An 18,061-nucleotide genomic window follows, 5' to 3' on the forward strand; every position below is an offset into this window, starting at 1 on the left:
AAATGTTTACCCTCATTAAAAAAAAAAAGTCTTTATTTTTGGGTTATTTCTTATTGTTCAAAAAAAAAAAGTCACTGATTTCCATAGTGTCATTCCATGCCATGACACAATTTGATCACAGCAGTGGTAAAAGATTTTTCAGAGCACGTAACTAATTTTTCTCCTCAAGATAAAACAAAATAGAGAGGGCAACCAGAGAGGGAGGGAGGGAAAGACTGTGCTCTGAGCAAATGCAGATCTTTCTGATATACGCAGCTGTCCCTGACCCACACCCAAGGGTGAGCAGAGGTACCTGGGAAATGCATCCTGGGAAGTAGAGTGTGAGCTCTTTATTCAATTGCCTTAATTTGTATTCACTTTCCAGTCATCTGACTGATATTGCAAACATCTTTTACAACAAACAAAAGTATCTATTTATCAACCAAAATAGATACCGAAGGAATTCTTTCTCCATCCCTACTCCTTGTGAGAACTGAAAAAAAAACAAAACAAACAAACAAACAAAATAAAAACACAAAACAAACAAAAATATAACCCTCCCATCCCCCATTCCCTAAACCAGTAAAGCAATGACAACAGCACCTTGACATTGTTTTAATTCCAACGCTATCAGAAGTTAAAAGCAGTAAAACAGAGTACTAACAAGAACGAAGATACTTACTGTCTAAAATGTAAACGGAATGTTTTGGTTTCAATTTTTTGTTTCTGGTTTTTTTTTTGTCTGTTTTCTGAAAGAGGACAGTTTATTATCAATTCACAATTAAAGCAGCATGCAATTTATTATTATCATTTTTTTAGACTTTTTTTTAAAGTTTTCAATTCTTGGCAACAAACCACAACATTATCGAGGAATGTAATGCAGATTTTTTTTTTTTTAAGTTGTGCGCAGATGACTGTTTACGTTCTGGTCATGGATAGGTCCAATAAATAGGTTGTCGAACCACTGTAGTGTATAAACTTCATTTATACATGCAGTTCATAAAATTATTTTTTTCTTAACTGAATAATTTACCCTGTTATGTATATATACAAATAGATAATTTCCGTCTCAATATAATCTATACAACATAAATCCACTATCTTCCCCTTTTAATGGTCAATGTACATACACAGGAAGTGTCTATCCTTATGAACCGCCAGCCAATCCGCTTTTTGCTATCCATGGTGAGGGCCCGCACGTAGGATTGGGTAGTTCGGCACTGAGAGTTCCAGTGCCTTTTGTCTATGCCCCTGCAGCCTTCTTTCGTGTAACCCATGGGATTGCACTTGGTCTCGTAGAAGTATTGCTTCAGTTGGCCTTTGGATACGGGGACCTTCTCCAGGACCGTGACAGTCCCACCCGACATGTCCACTGCAGTCTTTTTGTCCGCCGCGGTCACCCACTCGCTGATACTGTCACACACGCTCAGCTCCCCACGGCGGGCAGGGTCGGAGTGGCGCCGGACCCGCATGGACATATTTGCAGCATCCAGGTAATTTTTGTATTCCTCAAGCAGAAAGAGAAGAGGAGGCTCCAAAGGCACTTGACTACTGAGCATCACCCTGGAAGTGTACAAGTCCGCGTCCTTGCTGTTCTCTTCCTTGGGTGGGATTTTCTGGTCCTCATCCAACAGCTCTTCGATGACGTGTTCGAAGGTGTCAGCCAGTGACGTCAGGCCGCGTGAACCTGCCTGGGGCCCATTCACGCTCTCCAGAGTCCCATGGGTCCGCACACCCGGATAGGCCAAGCCGCCTTGTCCTCGGAGGTTGGCTTCTTTCATGGGGGCAGCCTTCATGCAACCGAAGTATGAAATAACCATAGTAAGGAAAAGGATGGTCATCACTCTTCTCACCTGGTGGAACTGCAGGGAGAAAGCAGAGAAAGAGGCAAAACTGGTTAGCAGATTCCTTCGTCGGGATACCATGTGGCCCATCTGATTGCAATTCAGACCATTCTGTGGGGTCAAGGTTTTTGGTGATTTTTTTTTTAAACGTCTTGGTGATCAACTCCAGCTGCACTATACACAAATCAATGTCAGCAGTGGACTCTATGGGGTTTAATATAAACCAGAGACATCCAGTGTTTTCCCTGAGACTTAGCATATAAACCTGAGATTAAATGTCTTCTAAGCAAGGTTGGGGGGGGGGATGGCTTCATTTCCCCTCCTTTCTCACATTTTAACAGCTTTGTAAGTTTAATTTTTAATGATCTCCACTCAGGCTGTCATGAGAAACACAAAATCAGAAATGTTACTAAGCAACAATTGCAAGTGTAGTAGGAATTTTTTCCCCCTGTTAGCTCTATGGTCCTTTGCTAGCGTATGTGACAAAAATAGAGTGGCCTGAGGGATTTGGTGGGTCTTTTTAGCTAAGGGATGTCTAGAATAACAGCCAAAAGCTGTAAGAAGCCTTCACGTTGACACTTTTCTCTCCCCTAGAGATAATCTATTATAACAAAGAAGAAAGGCAATTTCATGGGGCCACCATGTTTTACATAAAGAAAGCAAAGACCATATAGGACTTGTCTTCTGTCATGAACAGAGTTTATATTAGTGCGCAAGCTCCTAACCCCAGTGTTCTTTTTACTACACCTGGGTGGTCATGACTGAAAAAAAAATGTTGTACTTATTTCCAAACAGAAATCATTTTCTATAGGTTCATTTTAATGATGTGTCTATGCCTGAGGCTGATGTCATGAAAGCAATGTATCTGGCTAGAAGAAAACTGGAAAAGTCAGTGTTAAGAAGGCATTGAAGGCATTTAATCAATTTCAAATACCTCCCATATGCACACTTCACATTGTTCTCCACATACACTGTGAAGTTCCTCAGCCTTTGGCTTTTTCTGGACAGATTTTGTGTGTGTATGTGTGTGTGTGTGTGTATACTTTTGTATACAAGTGTTTATGAATGTATGTGTATGTCCATGTGCATGCGACTCTGAGTTTATCAAACTTAAAAAGATGAGCAGCTAGTGCTTCTTTCTGTGCTTTTTGAAGTTTTCTGGGAAGTCCCTTAACAGCACACCACAAAATTAATCTCTTCCTGTTTGCCAGAGGGTTACTGTACTCAGAATCTAGCTTTACGTCTATTAGCATGCTCCAAGAAGCCAATTAGAGTGAATAAATAAAATAGAAACATACCATACCTATGGACCAACCCAAGGTTATCGTCAGGTGGCAGAAGACTTCAGAATCACTTACCTGCATCCCTCAGTGGTACAGAGAAGCTGCCCCCAGCCCTGATACAGAACATTATGTTCTGGAGCACAGACTTAAAAAAGACACACACTCCAATCACTAAGGCTGTGTAAATCCACAGGAAATGAGACTTAGTTTCTGTCCTTGATTTGCCCCTACACCACCTACGCAACCTACCTCCAAGCCAATACGTCACAGTGCAAAAACGGCTGAAAACTCTGGTACTAAAAACCCAGGGTTTCTATTATCCACTCTGGAAAGATATAGCACTTTCTACCATTAAGGGAGATTTCAATATCATTCCTAAATATAACATTTCCCTAAAGATTCAAAGTTACTCTGCAGAATAGTGAGCAAGCTCAGGAAAGCACGGCTTACACAGTGGTCTAAGATGAGGAAGAGAAAACTGGTTTGTGTGAAATGCGTACATTCATTCTGCTGATACCTAAAGTTTTGTGAATCTTTTGGATTCTGCATCATCAGAGAAATGGATTCTCCAAGGAGATTTCTATTCTGGGTAGATGGTAGTTACACTACTGAATGAAAACTCTTTCTTCTCATATTCCCAATCCAAATTAAACCACCCCAGGGGCTCCTCCAATTGAGGTGGATGAAAGAATGCAAATTTAAAATACTTCATTCCTCTGTATTACACTGGTGTAGGTTTGTCATGGTTGACTATTTCAATACCCTATTTCATCAATTGTAAGTTACCATGACATAAAAACTCACCCATTTATGTACCACCCAAACAAAACTGCAGGCAATATGGCCTTCTTTACTTAAAACTTTACTGTATACTTACACACAGCATTGTTTTAGATTTATTTGGACACATTTTTTCCTAGGTAACTTTGCATGCATAAAGCAGAAAAGGAAAGGGAACTGGTAAAGGCAGCAGCATCCACATCATGACTAGCTAGCCAAAAATAACAAAGTGGCATCACCTGGGAGACACAAGCCAATTTGAGAAATGTTAAAATATGGAAAAAAAACAATTAAAATAGGAAAAAGTGAGCTTTAGTATTAACGAAATGTAAGCTTGAAGTACATATTCACTAGGTGCCCACAGAAATTGCTTAAAATGCCTGGAGGACTTAAAGCCTTTTAAGGCAGAGTTAGGAAATTGTTTTATTATGGCTACTACAGTAATGAGTCTTTCACTGAGACCTCTTTATATACTTGACTTGAAGTACTACTTAGAAAAAGCAATTAATGCTTTGTATCATTTTCTCATCAGTTCCCCATGCAAATATTCCAAAGGAACAACTGGCATCTGGGTAAATATTACTTGGCATTAATTAAAGTCCACACATGGGTATCAGTCAAAGCTGAACACAAGCACAGATTCAGTAATTAACTAAATGATGATGAAGTCCACCTCCATACCTCCAGAGCTGCCCTCTGAGTGGCACCTCTGAAATTCTGTTGGCCTATTTGAGATAAGCGGATTAAAAGTAAAGTCAATACCTTCGGTCAAAACAATGGTTTTGCTTTTTAACAACGGTTTCCAGACATTTTAGTTAATCCTGGTGTTTCTTAGAAATTTTAGAATGGGGTTTGACTGTACACTTCTTGCATAGCCTTTGAGGTAACTTAGTAAAGATATTCTACTAATTTTTTTTTCTATTACAATATTTCTCCTATCGTTTTTTTTTTCTTCACCCCACTGTCACCATCTTGGCTGAGTCCTTACCATCTCATTTTTTGTCTACAGTTATCTTCTTGCTGAATTGGATATCGTTCCTGTTCTATCTGAGGTAAAATAAATATGTTCAACTTATTCTCTTACATGAATACTTGTAGTGGCTGTTTGATTCCTTCAGATCAATTTTAATCTCCTCTATCTGTTATTCCATACCTCCAAAACTCTGGCCTTATCCCACTGTGCTAAGATTGTTCAAAATGCTATCAACTGTTCTCTAACAGGGCCAGAATCCTTGAAGCCTTCTATGTATAAGTGCTAAGAAGTAATTTATTATACTATTCTGGCAGCTCTCTTTCTCCATGCTTACATGTATCTCTTCAGTTGGGCATTTTTCACAACCCTCTTAAGCATCATACCATACATGCAACCTTCTCTAATTACTTTCTCCTCTAAAATTACACAATACTATCTTATTTAGAATTCCATTCCCAATTTGACTGTTGCTAATGATATTTTCTAATTATGATCATTTCTCAGTTAGAATTAAGATTTCTGAGGAAATGGATCATACCATAACACCCATAAGTTTAACACGAAAAAATTACTCATAGTATTCAATAAAAACTTACTAATAGCTTTATGAAACCAAAAGAGGGCATTGACACAATTTTTATAAGAAACCTTTTCTTTTGGAAGTCATCTGTGAACACATTGAAATTCTTGAGTAAATTATTGATTAGTGTACTAATATCAAATTATGAACTCTAAGGAATTTAACTAACAGATGACAAGTATTGGCCAGAAACAAGTTCTTGATTTCTTCTAATGGGATAAAATTTTTACTTGAATGTTAAAGAACAAATAACACTAAAATATTCTAACTCTCCTACTATGTTTTATGTAGCTCTGTTTCCAGTGAATCCATTGATGGGAGACTAGAGAAAAAAAACATGGATTAATATAAATAACAGCAAAATCTGGATTATTTTTAAATCTTTTTCTTATCGTTAGAAACTGTTCAATACGCAAGTTTATATTTAGGCAATCATAAAAGGTTGAATAAAGAATTTCTGTTATGCTTGAATATGTAATATTTTCTAGAGGCTCGTGTATTGAAAGCTTAGTCTCCAGCTAGTGTTACTATTTTAGGAGGTGTTGGAAACTTTGGGAGGTAGGGTCTGGCTAGAGAAAGTAGGTCACTGAGGGTATGGCTTTGATGGTGTCTTGTCCTTGGCCTCTTCCTCTCTTTTCTCTTTGCTTCCTGGAGTCATGAAGTGAGCAGCTTTCCTCCATCAAGGTCTTTCTCTATGGAGCTAGCTAACCATAGACTGAAACAGTGAGTCAAAATAAAGTGTTTCCTCCTTTTAAGTTAAGTTGCTATGTCACAGGGACAAGAAACTAACACAGCTTCCATGATGATTCTCACATTTTTACCCTTGAGATGAATCCATATGCAAAAGGAAAAGGAGATGTGAAATGTTGCTAAGTAAATCGTAAGTTTATGCCTATTTTTACTAAACAAATCTATTGGTAACTGTCTAATTTTTCTCTTAGGCTTAACAACAACCTAACCATGTCTATAAAATGCTAGGAAGATTTTCATAGTTCTGCTCTAAGTACATAACACTGAAAAGATAACCAAGAAGATTGAAAGAAAGTTTAATTTGAAGTCTGAGGCCACAAGTCCTAAACACTCAGCTACCGAGTACCTTTAGAAGGCATGCTTGTCCTGCTACATTGCAGCAATAACTTGCATTTGTCAGAAAGACTATAGAACATTCCCAAGCATTAACTAATTTGATGGCTACAAGCAACAGGACAGGTAATATAATCCCCATTACATGGATGAAGTAATTACACTTCAGAAAGTTTAAGTAACCTGTCAAATGTCACAAAGCTAATAGGTCACCTGTCTCTGGTCTAAGCTTTTACCACTAGAACATAATTGTCAGTTTCAGACTATTAATTGCAGGAAGAGAGAAGCTAGGACAATGAGGGAGCTTATAAAATAGCAACAGGGGCCAATTTGTTAAAGGTAACACTAAGATACTATGTTGTTATGGCTTGAATCAAAAATACCCTTTAAGAACTCATATGTTGAATGCTTGATCTCCACTCCAGTTAGGCTCAGAGATAGGCTTTCTGGAAGTAATTGTCCATGAGGACTCTGATCTCATCGATATTTAATCCAGTGATACAATTGGACTGAACAGACTATTGAGACATGTTGCAAACAGTAGGAGAAGGGCCCTCGTTGAAAGATGCAGGTCACTGAGGGCTTGCTCTGAAAGTGGATCCAAAGTTTCTCAATTGTTCCCTCCTTCCTTCCATTTCCTTCCTCTTCTTCTCTCTCTTCCCCTTCCTTCCTGGCTACTTTGAGAGCCACCTTCTCCACTCTACTAGACCTTCTGTCGCCATGGCGTTCTGCCTCTCTACAGGCTTAAAAGTAATGGAGCGAACCAATCACGGACTCGACTCTCTGAAAATAGGAGCCCACATAAGAAGTTTTTATCTTTCAGGTTGTTCTTCTTGGGCATTTTGTTCTAGCAATGTGAAACTAGCACTATTATGATCTCTGAAAATCTTCAATTTTAAGTTTTTACTCTACTCAATGGCATTTCAGAGAATGGAGTTTCCAATGGATAGCTTTGCACACATTTATATATATTACAACCACATCTCTATAAAAAGGGGAGCCAAATAATGATAAAATTGAAATTCATAAATTTGAAAAGAAAATATTAAAAAAATTGTTCCTAGTCCCTTTGGATTTGTCTATGAATATGCAATCAAACAAAACACAGTTTAATCATAGAACGGCTCATGTTAGACAGCCCCACAAATAATAAGCATACTGGCAAGGTTGAAGAAATAATATGTTGATTTTTAGTTCCCAATATATAAGATGTTGACAACATCTTAACAAAGTCTTGTCAATGAATATTAAAAGTATTGGGCTAGGAAGGTGGCTCAGTGGTAGAGTGCTTGCCTTGCATGCATGAGGCCCTGGATTTGATTCCTCAGCACCACATAAACAGAAAAAGCCAGAAGTGGCTCTGTAGCTCAAGTGTAGAGCGCTAGCCTTGAGCTGAAGAGCTGAGGGACAGCGCCCAGGCTTAGAGTTCAGGCTCCACGACTGGCAAACAACAAACGGACAACAACAAAAAAAGTGCTTAGTCTGCATTCAGTTTCACCACATCTATATATTAGCCTTCTTTTTGTTTGTTTAGTTACCAGACATTAAATCTACTTTCCAGTTTCAGTCTAGGAGGGAGGAAAGAGAAATGTGTAACTAAAATATAAAGGTAGAAATTACCAAGGAAAAGTAGGAATGAAATTCCAGAAAGGAAATGAATAATTTACAAGTAGGGATGAAGAAATGCTGGTTAAAAAAAAAAAAGAAAGAAAGATTGCAAAGGATTTGAATGTCTCCACACAAGACAGCAGTAGGTGACAGTAGCTTGGTTAATGGCATGGAAATATGAAGACATGAATTATCTGGAGAGAAGAGTTCTGGGCTATTAATAGTGAAAAATAAATTGGAATGGTTACCCAATTTTGGAAGGCTCTACCTGTGGTAGGAAAGAGATTAGATATTGCCTCACAGGCAGTGAAAGCTTCTAAGCAGCAAAATACTTTAAGAAGACAAGTTTAGCCAGCTACCGGGTACTCATGCCTATAAATCCTATCTACTCAGGAGGTTGATGTCTAGAGAATCAAAGTTTGAAGCCATCCCAGACAGAAAAATTCAGTACATGTCATCTGTAACATAATAAGCTAAGCCAGGTGCCGGTGGCTCACACCTGTAATCCTAGCTACTCAGGAAGCTGAGATCTGAGGATCACGGGCAGAAAATTCCATGAGACTCCTATCTCCAATTAATCACCAGAAAACCGGAAGTGGTTCTGTGGCTCAAGCAGTAGAGCTCGCCTTGAGCTGAAGAGCGCAGGGATAGTGCCCAGGCCCAGAGTTCAAGCCCCATGACCGACCAAAAATAATAATAATAATAATAAGTTAAAAGCAAGGCTGGAAGTGTGGCTAAAGTGACATCATAGAGTGCCAGCCTAGCAAGAGCCAGGCCTTGAATTCAAACTCCAATAGTACCCTACAAAAACACTAATTTATCATCACACATGCAAGAGAATTGAAAGAATGAAAGACTGAAAGAAACAAATTCCTGATTTTATTCCTAGTGACTACCAGGTTTGTTGTTGTTGTTGTTGTTTGTTTGTTTGAGACAGCCGTTGGCTATATAGTCTGGGGTCTAGCCTCAAACTTGCAATCCTCCAGACTCTGGCCTCCTGAGTACTAGGATTACAGTGTGGTATTACCACACCCAGCAGTGAACTTTCAGAATAAACAAGCAGTTACTTAATATGGAATTACAGGTCTGGATGTGTCTTATCTATTAGCTGAAATAGGCTACAGCAAGGGAAGAAGTTACAGAAGTATACCGAACCAGGTGGCAATGATCTGTAATGTCTGGGTTGGCAAAATGAAGAGGACAGAAAGAGGTGGAGGTGAGGTAAAAATACAAACTTTCATTCTAATTATAATTACACTGAACTTTGGTTCCATGGCTCAGCACTTTTAATTCAAAGATCTCCAGACACTTTGCAAATATTAAGTAATTAAGACTCATAGGACCCTAGAGGTGCAAGTAACTATAATTATCTCCATCCCATACCGGAGGAAAGAGGATCAGAGTTTTTAATCAACTCATCCACTCACTGTGGTTCCCCTGATAAAAACAGGTCAGAACCCAGATTCCAAAAGAAGCAAACCTTAAACTACAGGTACATCCATCTACATTATTTCCATGTAATTTTCTCATTATGTTTGTATTACTAATCCAAGACTAAAACAAAAACCAACACAACATTAAAAACTCCCACACATAAAGCCAGAAAATAAAAACTGTGATGATCATTGTAGATACTCATTTGGATGAACCTTCCATGGAAACCAATACATATTTTAGAAGATGCTGTCGGACAATGTGGACCCAAAACTTCAATGCAGTTTTTAAACTGTAGTGTAGTTTATGTCCCAAGTATCCAAATATACTCCTGTGATGGTTAAGTTTAGGTGCCAACTTAACTGGAGAAAGAATGTTTAGAAAACTAGTTAAAGGATTATTTTGAAGTGCATCTATGAGGGTATTTCTAGAGTAGATTGGCAGGACCATCAGTGGATTCCATTGAGAATCCACCTTCAATGTATATGGACCCCATCCATCCAATCAACTAGGGCTCAGAGAGAACAAAAACAGAAGAAAGGCAAAAATATCTATCTAACTGTTTGTCTATCTATCTGTCTATCTATCTACTTATCTATCCATCCATCCATCCATCCATCCATCCATCTATCTATCTACCTATTTCCTGGAGTTGGACTACTCTTTTCACCTGCCATAGAACATCAGGATTGTAGGCCCTCTGGGCTTGTACCAGTGGCTGCTCAGGTTCTCCGGCTTTCAGACTTTGGCTGAGCCATGCTACTATTATCTTAGGATCTCCAGCTTGCATGTAGTCAGTCATAGAACTTCTTGCCTTCCAAAATCATGTGAGCCAATTTCCCTAATAAGTTCTCTCCCAGATACCTATATCTTCCCATATATCCCCTCCCCAAGTAATAGAATCTTCTAAAAACAAAAACAAAAAACAAAGACCTTCATAAAAAGAGTACTCATTCATCCCTCAGTTTTTCCTTGGTAGCACTTGCAAACATTATTTAATGTCAAAGTGCCAGAGAAGTGACTGGTACCTGTAGTAGTAAATATATGTAGCTACTATGAGAAAAACAATGCATATTTCTCTACTCATCAAATTGATACATAATTATTTGATAGAAAGCCCCATAGCTCTGGTCTACTCTCTCAGCCTACTCATGGGGGGAGGGGATGCAATGGGGAGGGGGAGGGAGAGGAAAGGAACAAACGAATTGATTTTTCTATTGGCAGAGAACTGCCTTCATTCAAGAATTAAGAATAGAGGTTGGGCACTCTCTCCTGAGCTATCACCTAGAGAACATTGTACAGTATGTTACACAAATGAGGTTCTGTGGGCACTGAATAACTCAATTCTCTTTGTAGCGGGTACTATTTGAATAGTGTTTGGGGTGAGTTAAAGTATGAACAGTAAAGTCTCAACGTGAGCTGAAATGAGGTCTTAAATTTTGGAATAAGGGATTTAAAATACACCTAAAAAAAGGACCAGACCTGGGCAGAGAACAATTCACCTGACATCCTAACCTCTAGCATAGATGTACCATACAAGTAAACCTAAGTGCGGCCTTCATTACTATTTCAGAGAAACTACTGTTCTTCTGTATCAATGGAGGCTCCCTGAATGCCAGAGAAACACAGAGCTGGCAGTCGCATCCATGACTTGACCTTCTCCTCTGCCCCTTGTCACAGACCCAACACTGCACAAACAGCACACAGATCTAATCTATAATAAAGAAGTCTTATAGCCTCCCTTCATGGTGCACACCGTAATCCCAGCACTTAGAGGCTGCGGCCATATGATTGGGAATCTGAGCCCGGTCTTGGCTACCTAGTGAGACTCTGTCTTAAAATAAATAAATAATAAAATCCTTAACAAGAAGCATGCCCAACTTGCTTGCCTATTAAATGAGTAGGTTGTCAGAAATGCTTTTCTAAACATCCTTTGTAACTTCAGTTTTTTTTAGTTGATAGTTTCTAAGACCCAAATGATAGTTGATGGTCAATTAAAAAGTGTAACTTCTTTAATTAGGATTCTGCTTTCATTAAAATTTCGGGTGGGATTAATTATAATTCACCAAAGCAAAGTTAGAGTTAGCAGTATAATATTTACCAAATTCCCATACATGGTAGATAGTGACATTAATTAAAAAGATAATTAATTCCAGTTAGTTCCATGAAGTTTTAATGACTCACTCTGTAATGAGCAAACTGGAAAATTTGTGAAGTAAACATAACACTTAATGACAGGTGTTCTTCAAATATTATGAAATCACAGGAGTGTAATCCTTTGGAAAAGGGACAATGACTTTAGAAATGGCAAACAGGAGGATTTTTCAAAAACAGGGCTGGAATTATAGCTTAGTGGTAGAGCACTTCCTTACTCAACAGTGCCAAAAAAGAAAACAAAAACAAAAGAAGCAAACTAATTAATAAATATCATTGTGACACCAACCCAAATAATTTAAGCCTGATTAAGTTGTACTTATATCTCTCTATATATACTTCTCCATTTATTAAAATTCCAAATATGAAATTATTTTTATAGTCTAAACTCCTGAACTTTAAATCATATTTTGAGTGTGTTATTACAAATTCAGTGAACTAATATAATGCAAAGTTGTCAGTAAAAATTCTCCATCAAAAGAGATTTATGGGTCTTGAATTTAGAGTGTTAGGAAATGAAGGTATGGGATAAAACTCCAGAGGCTGAAATTAAGTGCAACCTTCCTTCTTGCTCAGTGTGATCAAGAGAGAAGCAGCATTAGCAACATCTAAGAGTTTAGAAGAAATTAGGACTCTCGGCTTTCCCTCCTCACTCCACCCTACCCAGTCAGAACCTGCATTTCAGCTAGATTCATACATACTCTTCAAGGTAAATCATATTGTCATTACAGTGAGAAGCACTAGACCAAACGATAAAGAGCAAAGCAGCCAAGAAAGATAAGGTAGGAAAGGGTTAAAGTCAACTTAAGTACTACTATGGTACTTTCTCAACATGCCATCATCTTTCCTCTTTGGTTCAACTTGTTTTCTTGGGACACTCGTTATGTGGGAACGTATCTTTGCTTTTGTAATGGTATTAAATACAAACCTGGGTTCTCTTTATGGTAACTGGCTTTTCCACTCCAGTGCAGGATACCTATAAATGTGACTGGTTAAATCAGAATTTATAGAGTACTGCTGATATAAATCTGGACTGCTACTCAATCATTAATTTCTAACTAAGTGCTACAAGGCAGGTGCAAGCATATCTGGGCTCCCTAATCACTTAACATAGCCAACCTAATATTATCCTCTCCATCAGAATCATACTGGAAATGATGTGACTAGCTAAAGCAGGTGGTAGATTTCCAGGCATTTTGTTTCAGCCAGATGTCAAATTACTTTCAGCCAGATGTCTGTGGTCCTTGTGAGTTCTTTCTACCTTGCAATGGTGATTTCATGAGGCAGAGAAAAATTATTCACTCAGTGGTAGTTTTCTCATTTATAGACTCTTCCTGAAACTTATATATAGATACCAAGTACCATGAAACTCAAAATTAAACAAATGAAAACTTCTCTAAGTTGGGCACTGGTGTTTCATGTCCATAATTCTGCATGTTTGGAAGGTAAAGATCAAGAGGGTCATGGTTTGAGGTCCACTTGGGAAAAAAGATTGTGAGACCTTATCTCAACCAACAGTTGTCTATGGTGGTATCTGCCAGTCATCTCAGCTTCAATAGGAAGTATAGATAGGAGGACTGCTGTAAGATAGCTGGTTAAAGAACATGACACTGTCTTGAAAATAACCACTGCAAAAAGGATTAGATAACTGGCTGAAGTGGTAGAGGGCCTGCCTAGCAGGTACAAGTTCAAGGTTCAGTAGCAACCAGCTCCTTGTCCCTGTCTCCCTAAGTATTCCCTAAGCATTGGCAACAAAATCCTAAACTATATTAATGTATGTATCAAGAATCAAACACCTTCCTCCAACTCATCTGTCTCTGAAACTAAGTACCCTCTAAGTAGCCAGATTTCTCAATTAGTAGCTAATATTTGAGATCATTTGAAGGTCCCTAAATCGCTCAGAAAGAAAGTTAGAAATCCAAAAGGAATGAAGCAGAACAAAGATGTGAGTTTCACTGCTGAATTGATTCACCCTTTGTCCCACCATTTCTGTGCTTCCCCTTCCTCTTCCCAAATCAGATAAACTTATATACAAGACAAAAGTACAGAAATCAAAAACAGCAGTGTCATTCTTTCTGATGAAGGCATAAAATTCCATTTTACACACACACACACACACATCACATCACATCACATTTTCTTGATCCATTCATCTACTGAGGGGCATCTGGGTTGGTTCCATATCTTAGCTGTGGTGAATAATGCTGCAATAAACATAGTTGTACTGGTAACTTTAGTATGGTCTTGTTTGTGATCATTTGGGTAAATGCTCAAAAGTGGGATTGCTGGGTCATAGGGGAGCTCTATGTGGAGTCTTCTGAGGAACCTCCACCCTGCTTTCCAAAGCAGTTGAACAAATTTACACTCCCACCAACAATGCAGTAGGCGTTCCTTTTGGCAACACCCCTCCAGCATCTGTTGTTATTAGATTTCCTGATAATAGCCATTCTAACTGGGGTGAGGTGGAATCTCAATGTTGTTTTGATTTGCATTTCTTTTATGGCTAGAGAGGTTGAGCATTCCTTCATGTGTCTATTGGCCATTCTTATTTCCTCTTCAGAAAAGCCTCTCTGAACCCCAAGATAGGGACACAAGAGGTTTTATCTTTGTTGTGGTTGTTTTTAATGTACTTATAAGGTACTGTGTGATTTTTTTTTGTTTCTTTTGTATGTTCTTCCCACATGGTATAAACCCTGTTTTCACAGTATTTGATTCTGGTGCCCTGCATCTTGTATATACATTTTTCTAATTTGGGGAGGGGAAGGGAAATAACAAAATGCTGAAATAAGGATACAGGTTGACCCATTGTAGCAATGAAATGTACAAGACACAATGTTGAAAACAAATTTTACAACTTCTGGGGTTGGGAGAGTAGTTGGGGTGGTGGGGAGGAAAGGGATGGTAGGGGAAAAACAAAGGAGGGAGTAACAATGCTCAATGGGAAATGTACCCATTACCTTACTCATGCAACTGTAACCACTTCATACAGTATCTTTATAATAAAATTTTTTTTAAAAAGAAATTCAAAGCAGGGACAGAAGGGAATAAACAAAGGAAAAATACACAAACAGTACAATTTTTAAAAAAATGTTCTTGCTTCCATTTCTTAGAGTTAATTTCCATAAACATTTTATATAATCATATGTACTTAGTTATTGAGCCCTTGTGATCCTCTCCTAAGAGTATCCCCTATGTTCTTACTGTGTGAATGTCTAGCCTGTTTAATTAATCAGTTGTGTCAGGGAGGGAAGTTGGAAGGGGAAAAACTGGGAGAGACTGAGTATGAGGGTGACACTGTTCAGAAGGAAATGTACTCATTACCTGACTTACGTAACTGTAACCCCTCTGTATATTACCTTTACAATAATTTTTTTTAAAAAAAACAAAGATGTGAGGGAGTTGATGAGGTAGTTTTATAAACAGAACTTGAGACTAGTCCATGTTCAGGCTCTTTACAAAAGTTCATCCAGAATTGTTGGATTTCAAATGCCAAGAAGTTACCAGATCCATCAGGGACTCTCAGTGGGAACTCTGATAGTTTGGCAAATAATTTGCAAACAGGTCGGGGCTGAGGTGACCCTGAGCCTTATTTTCCTAGGTAGTATCTCAAAACGATGTTAGTTTCCACCTTCAATCCCAGGTTAAAAAATACAAATGCCAACACAGCTAAGGGATTGTATGCTCTAAATTCCACACTGGCTCACCCACTGGAGGAGAATGTTGCGAAGGCAAAGCAAAACCTCATCTTCCTGCCTCCAAGCCTAAGTGTGCTTGGACCAAAAAATAATTCAAGGTGATGCAACTGCAGTCTTTGTACATAAGAGAAGAGTGTGTGGTAACTCTCATACCTGAGGATAAAAGGAGTCCTCCTTTAAGAAATTTTGTTTGCCAATATGTTGGTAGGTTGAAATTGTGCCAGAATCTCAGTTTAAAACAAGAGAGAAAAAGAGAGTTGAAGCATTCTGTCTTATTTCAATCTCTCAGAAATGGTTACTTTAATCAACAGTTTGCCTATGTATAGGTCATTTCTAGATGCCCTGAATTACTGCCATGAGATGCTATGGGAATCCTCACAGCTGACACCCTACGACCTATCTGATACTGCAATCTCACAGTCACACTCTTAATGGATTCCAAAGCTTTGGTAAAGCCTTTCCCTTCCTTCCCAATTTTTGTCCACAGTTAATACTCTTGAAATGCTCCATACCCAATATATTTCAATTAATATAAAGAATATCTTACACAAGTTCTAGTAATAAAAAGAATAGCTGTACACAATTAGGCACTGGTTTTGTTAGGCTCAAACTAGTATTGACATCATTAACCAGAAAAGACAAGGTGTGATTGAGAGAGTTAACTTTCACCTGACAATGAGTTAGACCTTATCTTCTGAACACTACAAAATATGAGAGGTAAAAAGACATAGAGGAAGGAACTAGAAAGATAAGTTGCCTCTGGAGCCAAAAGATTATCATCCTTCTTCAAAATACTATTCCACGATCTAGGGGAAAGATCTAATTAGCACAAGAAGGCTATTCTTTCCAGTTGCTCACCTTTATGAGACCATTTTCAGGAATTGCTTTGTTCCATTCCACTGAAGTGCAGAGGCAAACACCACAGGCCATCTGAGATGCACAGTCATGCCATTCTGATGTTTGTGGGTAGGTGCTGCAACATGTGTGGACACGCAGCCCTTTCTGTAGAAACCCAGTATTCTTAGCATTAACAAGGATTAACCTGCACACATGGAGAAAACTGGAGGTTCCACACATCCAGTTGTCCTTCGGGTTATGTTTGTATCCAACTCTATAATTTCTTTTAATTACTTACTGTGACACACAGGAAAGTGCTCATTATATCTGTAGCTTAATGCAGGGGGAAAGAAATTACATAGGATTTTTTTTTCTCCCTGCCCATTGAACTATCCCAGCTCTCAATTCTTCTAAGCATCATGGCTTATCAGAATAGTGCAAATTAAGAGCGTATTAGACCTTGTGTCTATTCAAGAAACTGGCTATGATCTGAATTATTACAAAATATAAGGAAATTAGTATCATCTCAGATGACAAAAGATCCATATGGCTGAGGAGAAATCACATGTATTAGTTAAGAATGAATGGTAGTGCCCTAAGTATAAGAGCAGAAAGAGCTCTGCCTTTCTCCATCTCTTTCAACTAACTACTGATTCCCACAAATGACATGTCAATTCAAATGTCAAAACTTTTAATCTAAGCATTGAGATGGAGATAGTATTTCTATCTAGAATCTATAAAGTAAGTATTACTGAGAGAAGCAATAAGTAAGAGGAAATTTTTGGAATATGTTCTAGCTATGTGGATAAATGATTTGTACCAAGCTTTTCTTTGTATTAAATGATCCCTCAATGTGGCCAAAGGGGAACACTACTACACTGTTGGTGGGAATGTAAACTTATTCAATCATTCTGGAAAGCAGTATAGGGTTTCCTCAAAAGACTAAACATAGCTTCCCTATACCCAGCAATTCCACTCATTGGCATATCCAATAGACCACAAACAAGGCCATGCTAAAGTTACCAGCACAACCATGTTCATTGCAGTATTATTTACTACAGCCAAGATAGGGAATCAAATCAGATGCCCCTCAATGGACAAATAGATCAAGAAGATATGGTATATACATACAAGGGAATTCTACTCATCCATAAAAAAGAATGATATTGCATCATTCATAAGGAAATGAAAAGACTTTGAAAAAATTATATTGAGCAAAGTAAGCCAAATCCAAAGAAACATAGGTTGCATGTTGTAACTAGAATGTGCCTATAAGTCCACAAGTAAACAGATTGGTTGGTAAAAGACAAAAAAATACACTTGGACATAATATATTATACGAGATTCTAATCACACAAAGAACAAAGGAAGCTATTCTTGGGAGAGGATCACAAAGGTTCAATAGGTATGTGCATACAAAAATGATGTTTATCGAATTTCCAAGAAATGGAAACAAGAGGTGTTTTTTTTCCTTTGATACTGTCTTTTGTTTTCTTTACCTCTTACCTCGTTTGTTATTTTATTTGTCTTTGGGAGGTTACAGGGGGACACAGAAAGGGTGGGCCAAAGAGTGAACAAATGCAGCACTGATACTCATTAGAGACTATGTTGAAGATGAACTATATACCTTGTGAGTGGGAACAGAAGGGGAAAACTGGGAAAGAATAAGGGAAGGGGTGACACTGTTCAAAAACAAATGTTTGTTTTTTTTTAAAAAATTGACTCCCTAAGTGGCCTAACATCCACTCATTATAAGGCAAATAATTGCACCAAGCAGATTATAGCTAAAGGAAACTGAGGCTCAGAGAGAT

General features: G+C 38.2%; 1 protein-coding gene across 4 annotated transcripts in view; it reads right to left on the minus strand.

The window, feature by feature from the left end:
- Positions 1-343: 343 nt before the first annotated feature.
- The window catches only part of Bdnf (brain-derived neurotrophic factor), a 53,718-nt gene continuing 36,000 nt past the window's right edge, over positions 344-18,061 (minus strand). For 3 of the 4 annotated variants that reach the window (XM_013019593.1, XM_013019595.1, XM_013019596.1), the window contains exon 2: positions 344-1,841. In XM_013019593.1, the coding sequence (XP_012875047.1) occupies positions 1,077-1,841 (765 nt within the window). In that variant the 3' untranslated portion in view covers positions 344-1,076. Of the gene's footprint in view, positions 1,842-16,271; positions 16,491-18,061 lie in introns of those variants that run through there. The other variant, XM_013019592.1, reaches the window with a different exon arrangement.

The sequence above is a fragment of the Dipodomys ordii genome, unplaced genomic scaffold (genome assembly GCF_000151885.1).
Source record: "Dipodomys ordii isolate 6190 unplaced genomic scaffold, Dord_2.0 Scaffold46, whole genome shotgun sequence".
NCBI classification, from domain to species: Eukaryota; Metazoa; Chordata; class Mammalia; order Rodentia; family Heteromyidae; genus Dipodomys; species Dipodomys ordii.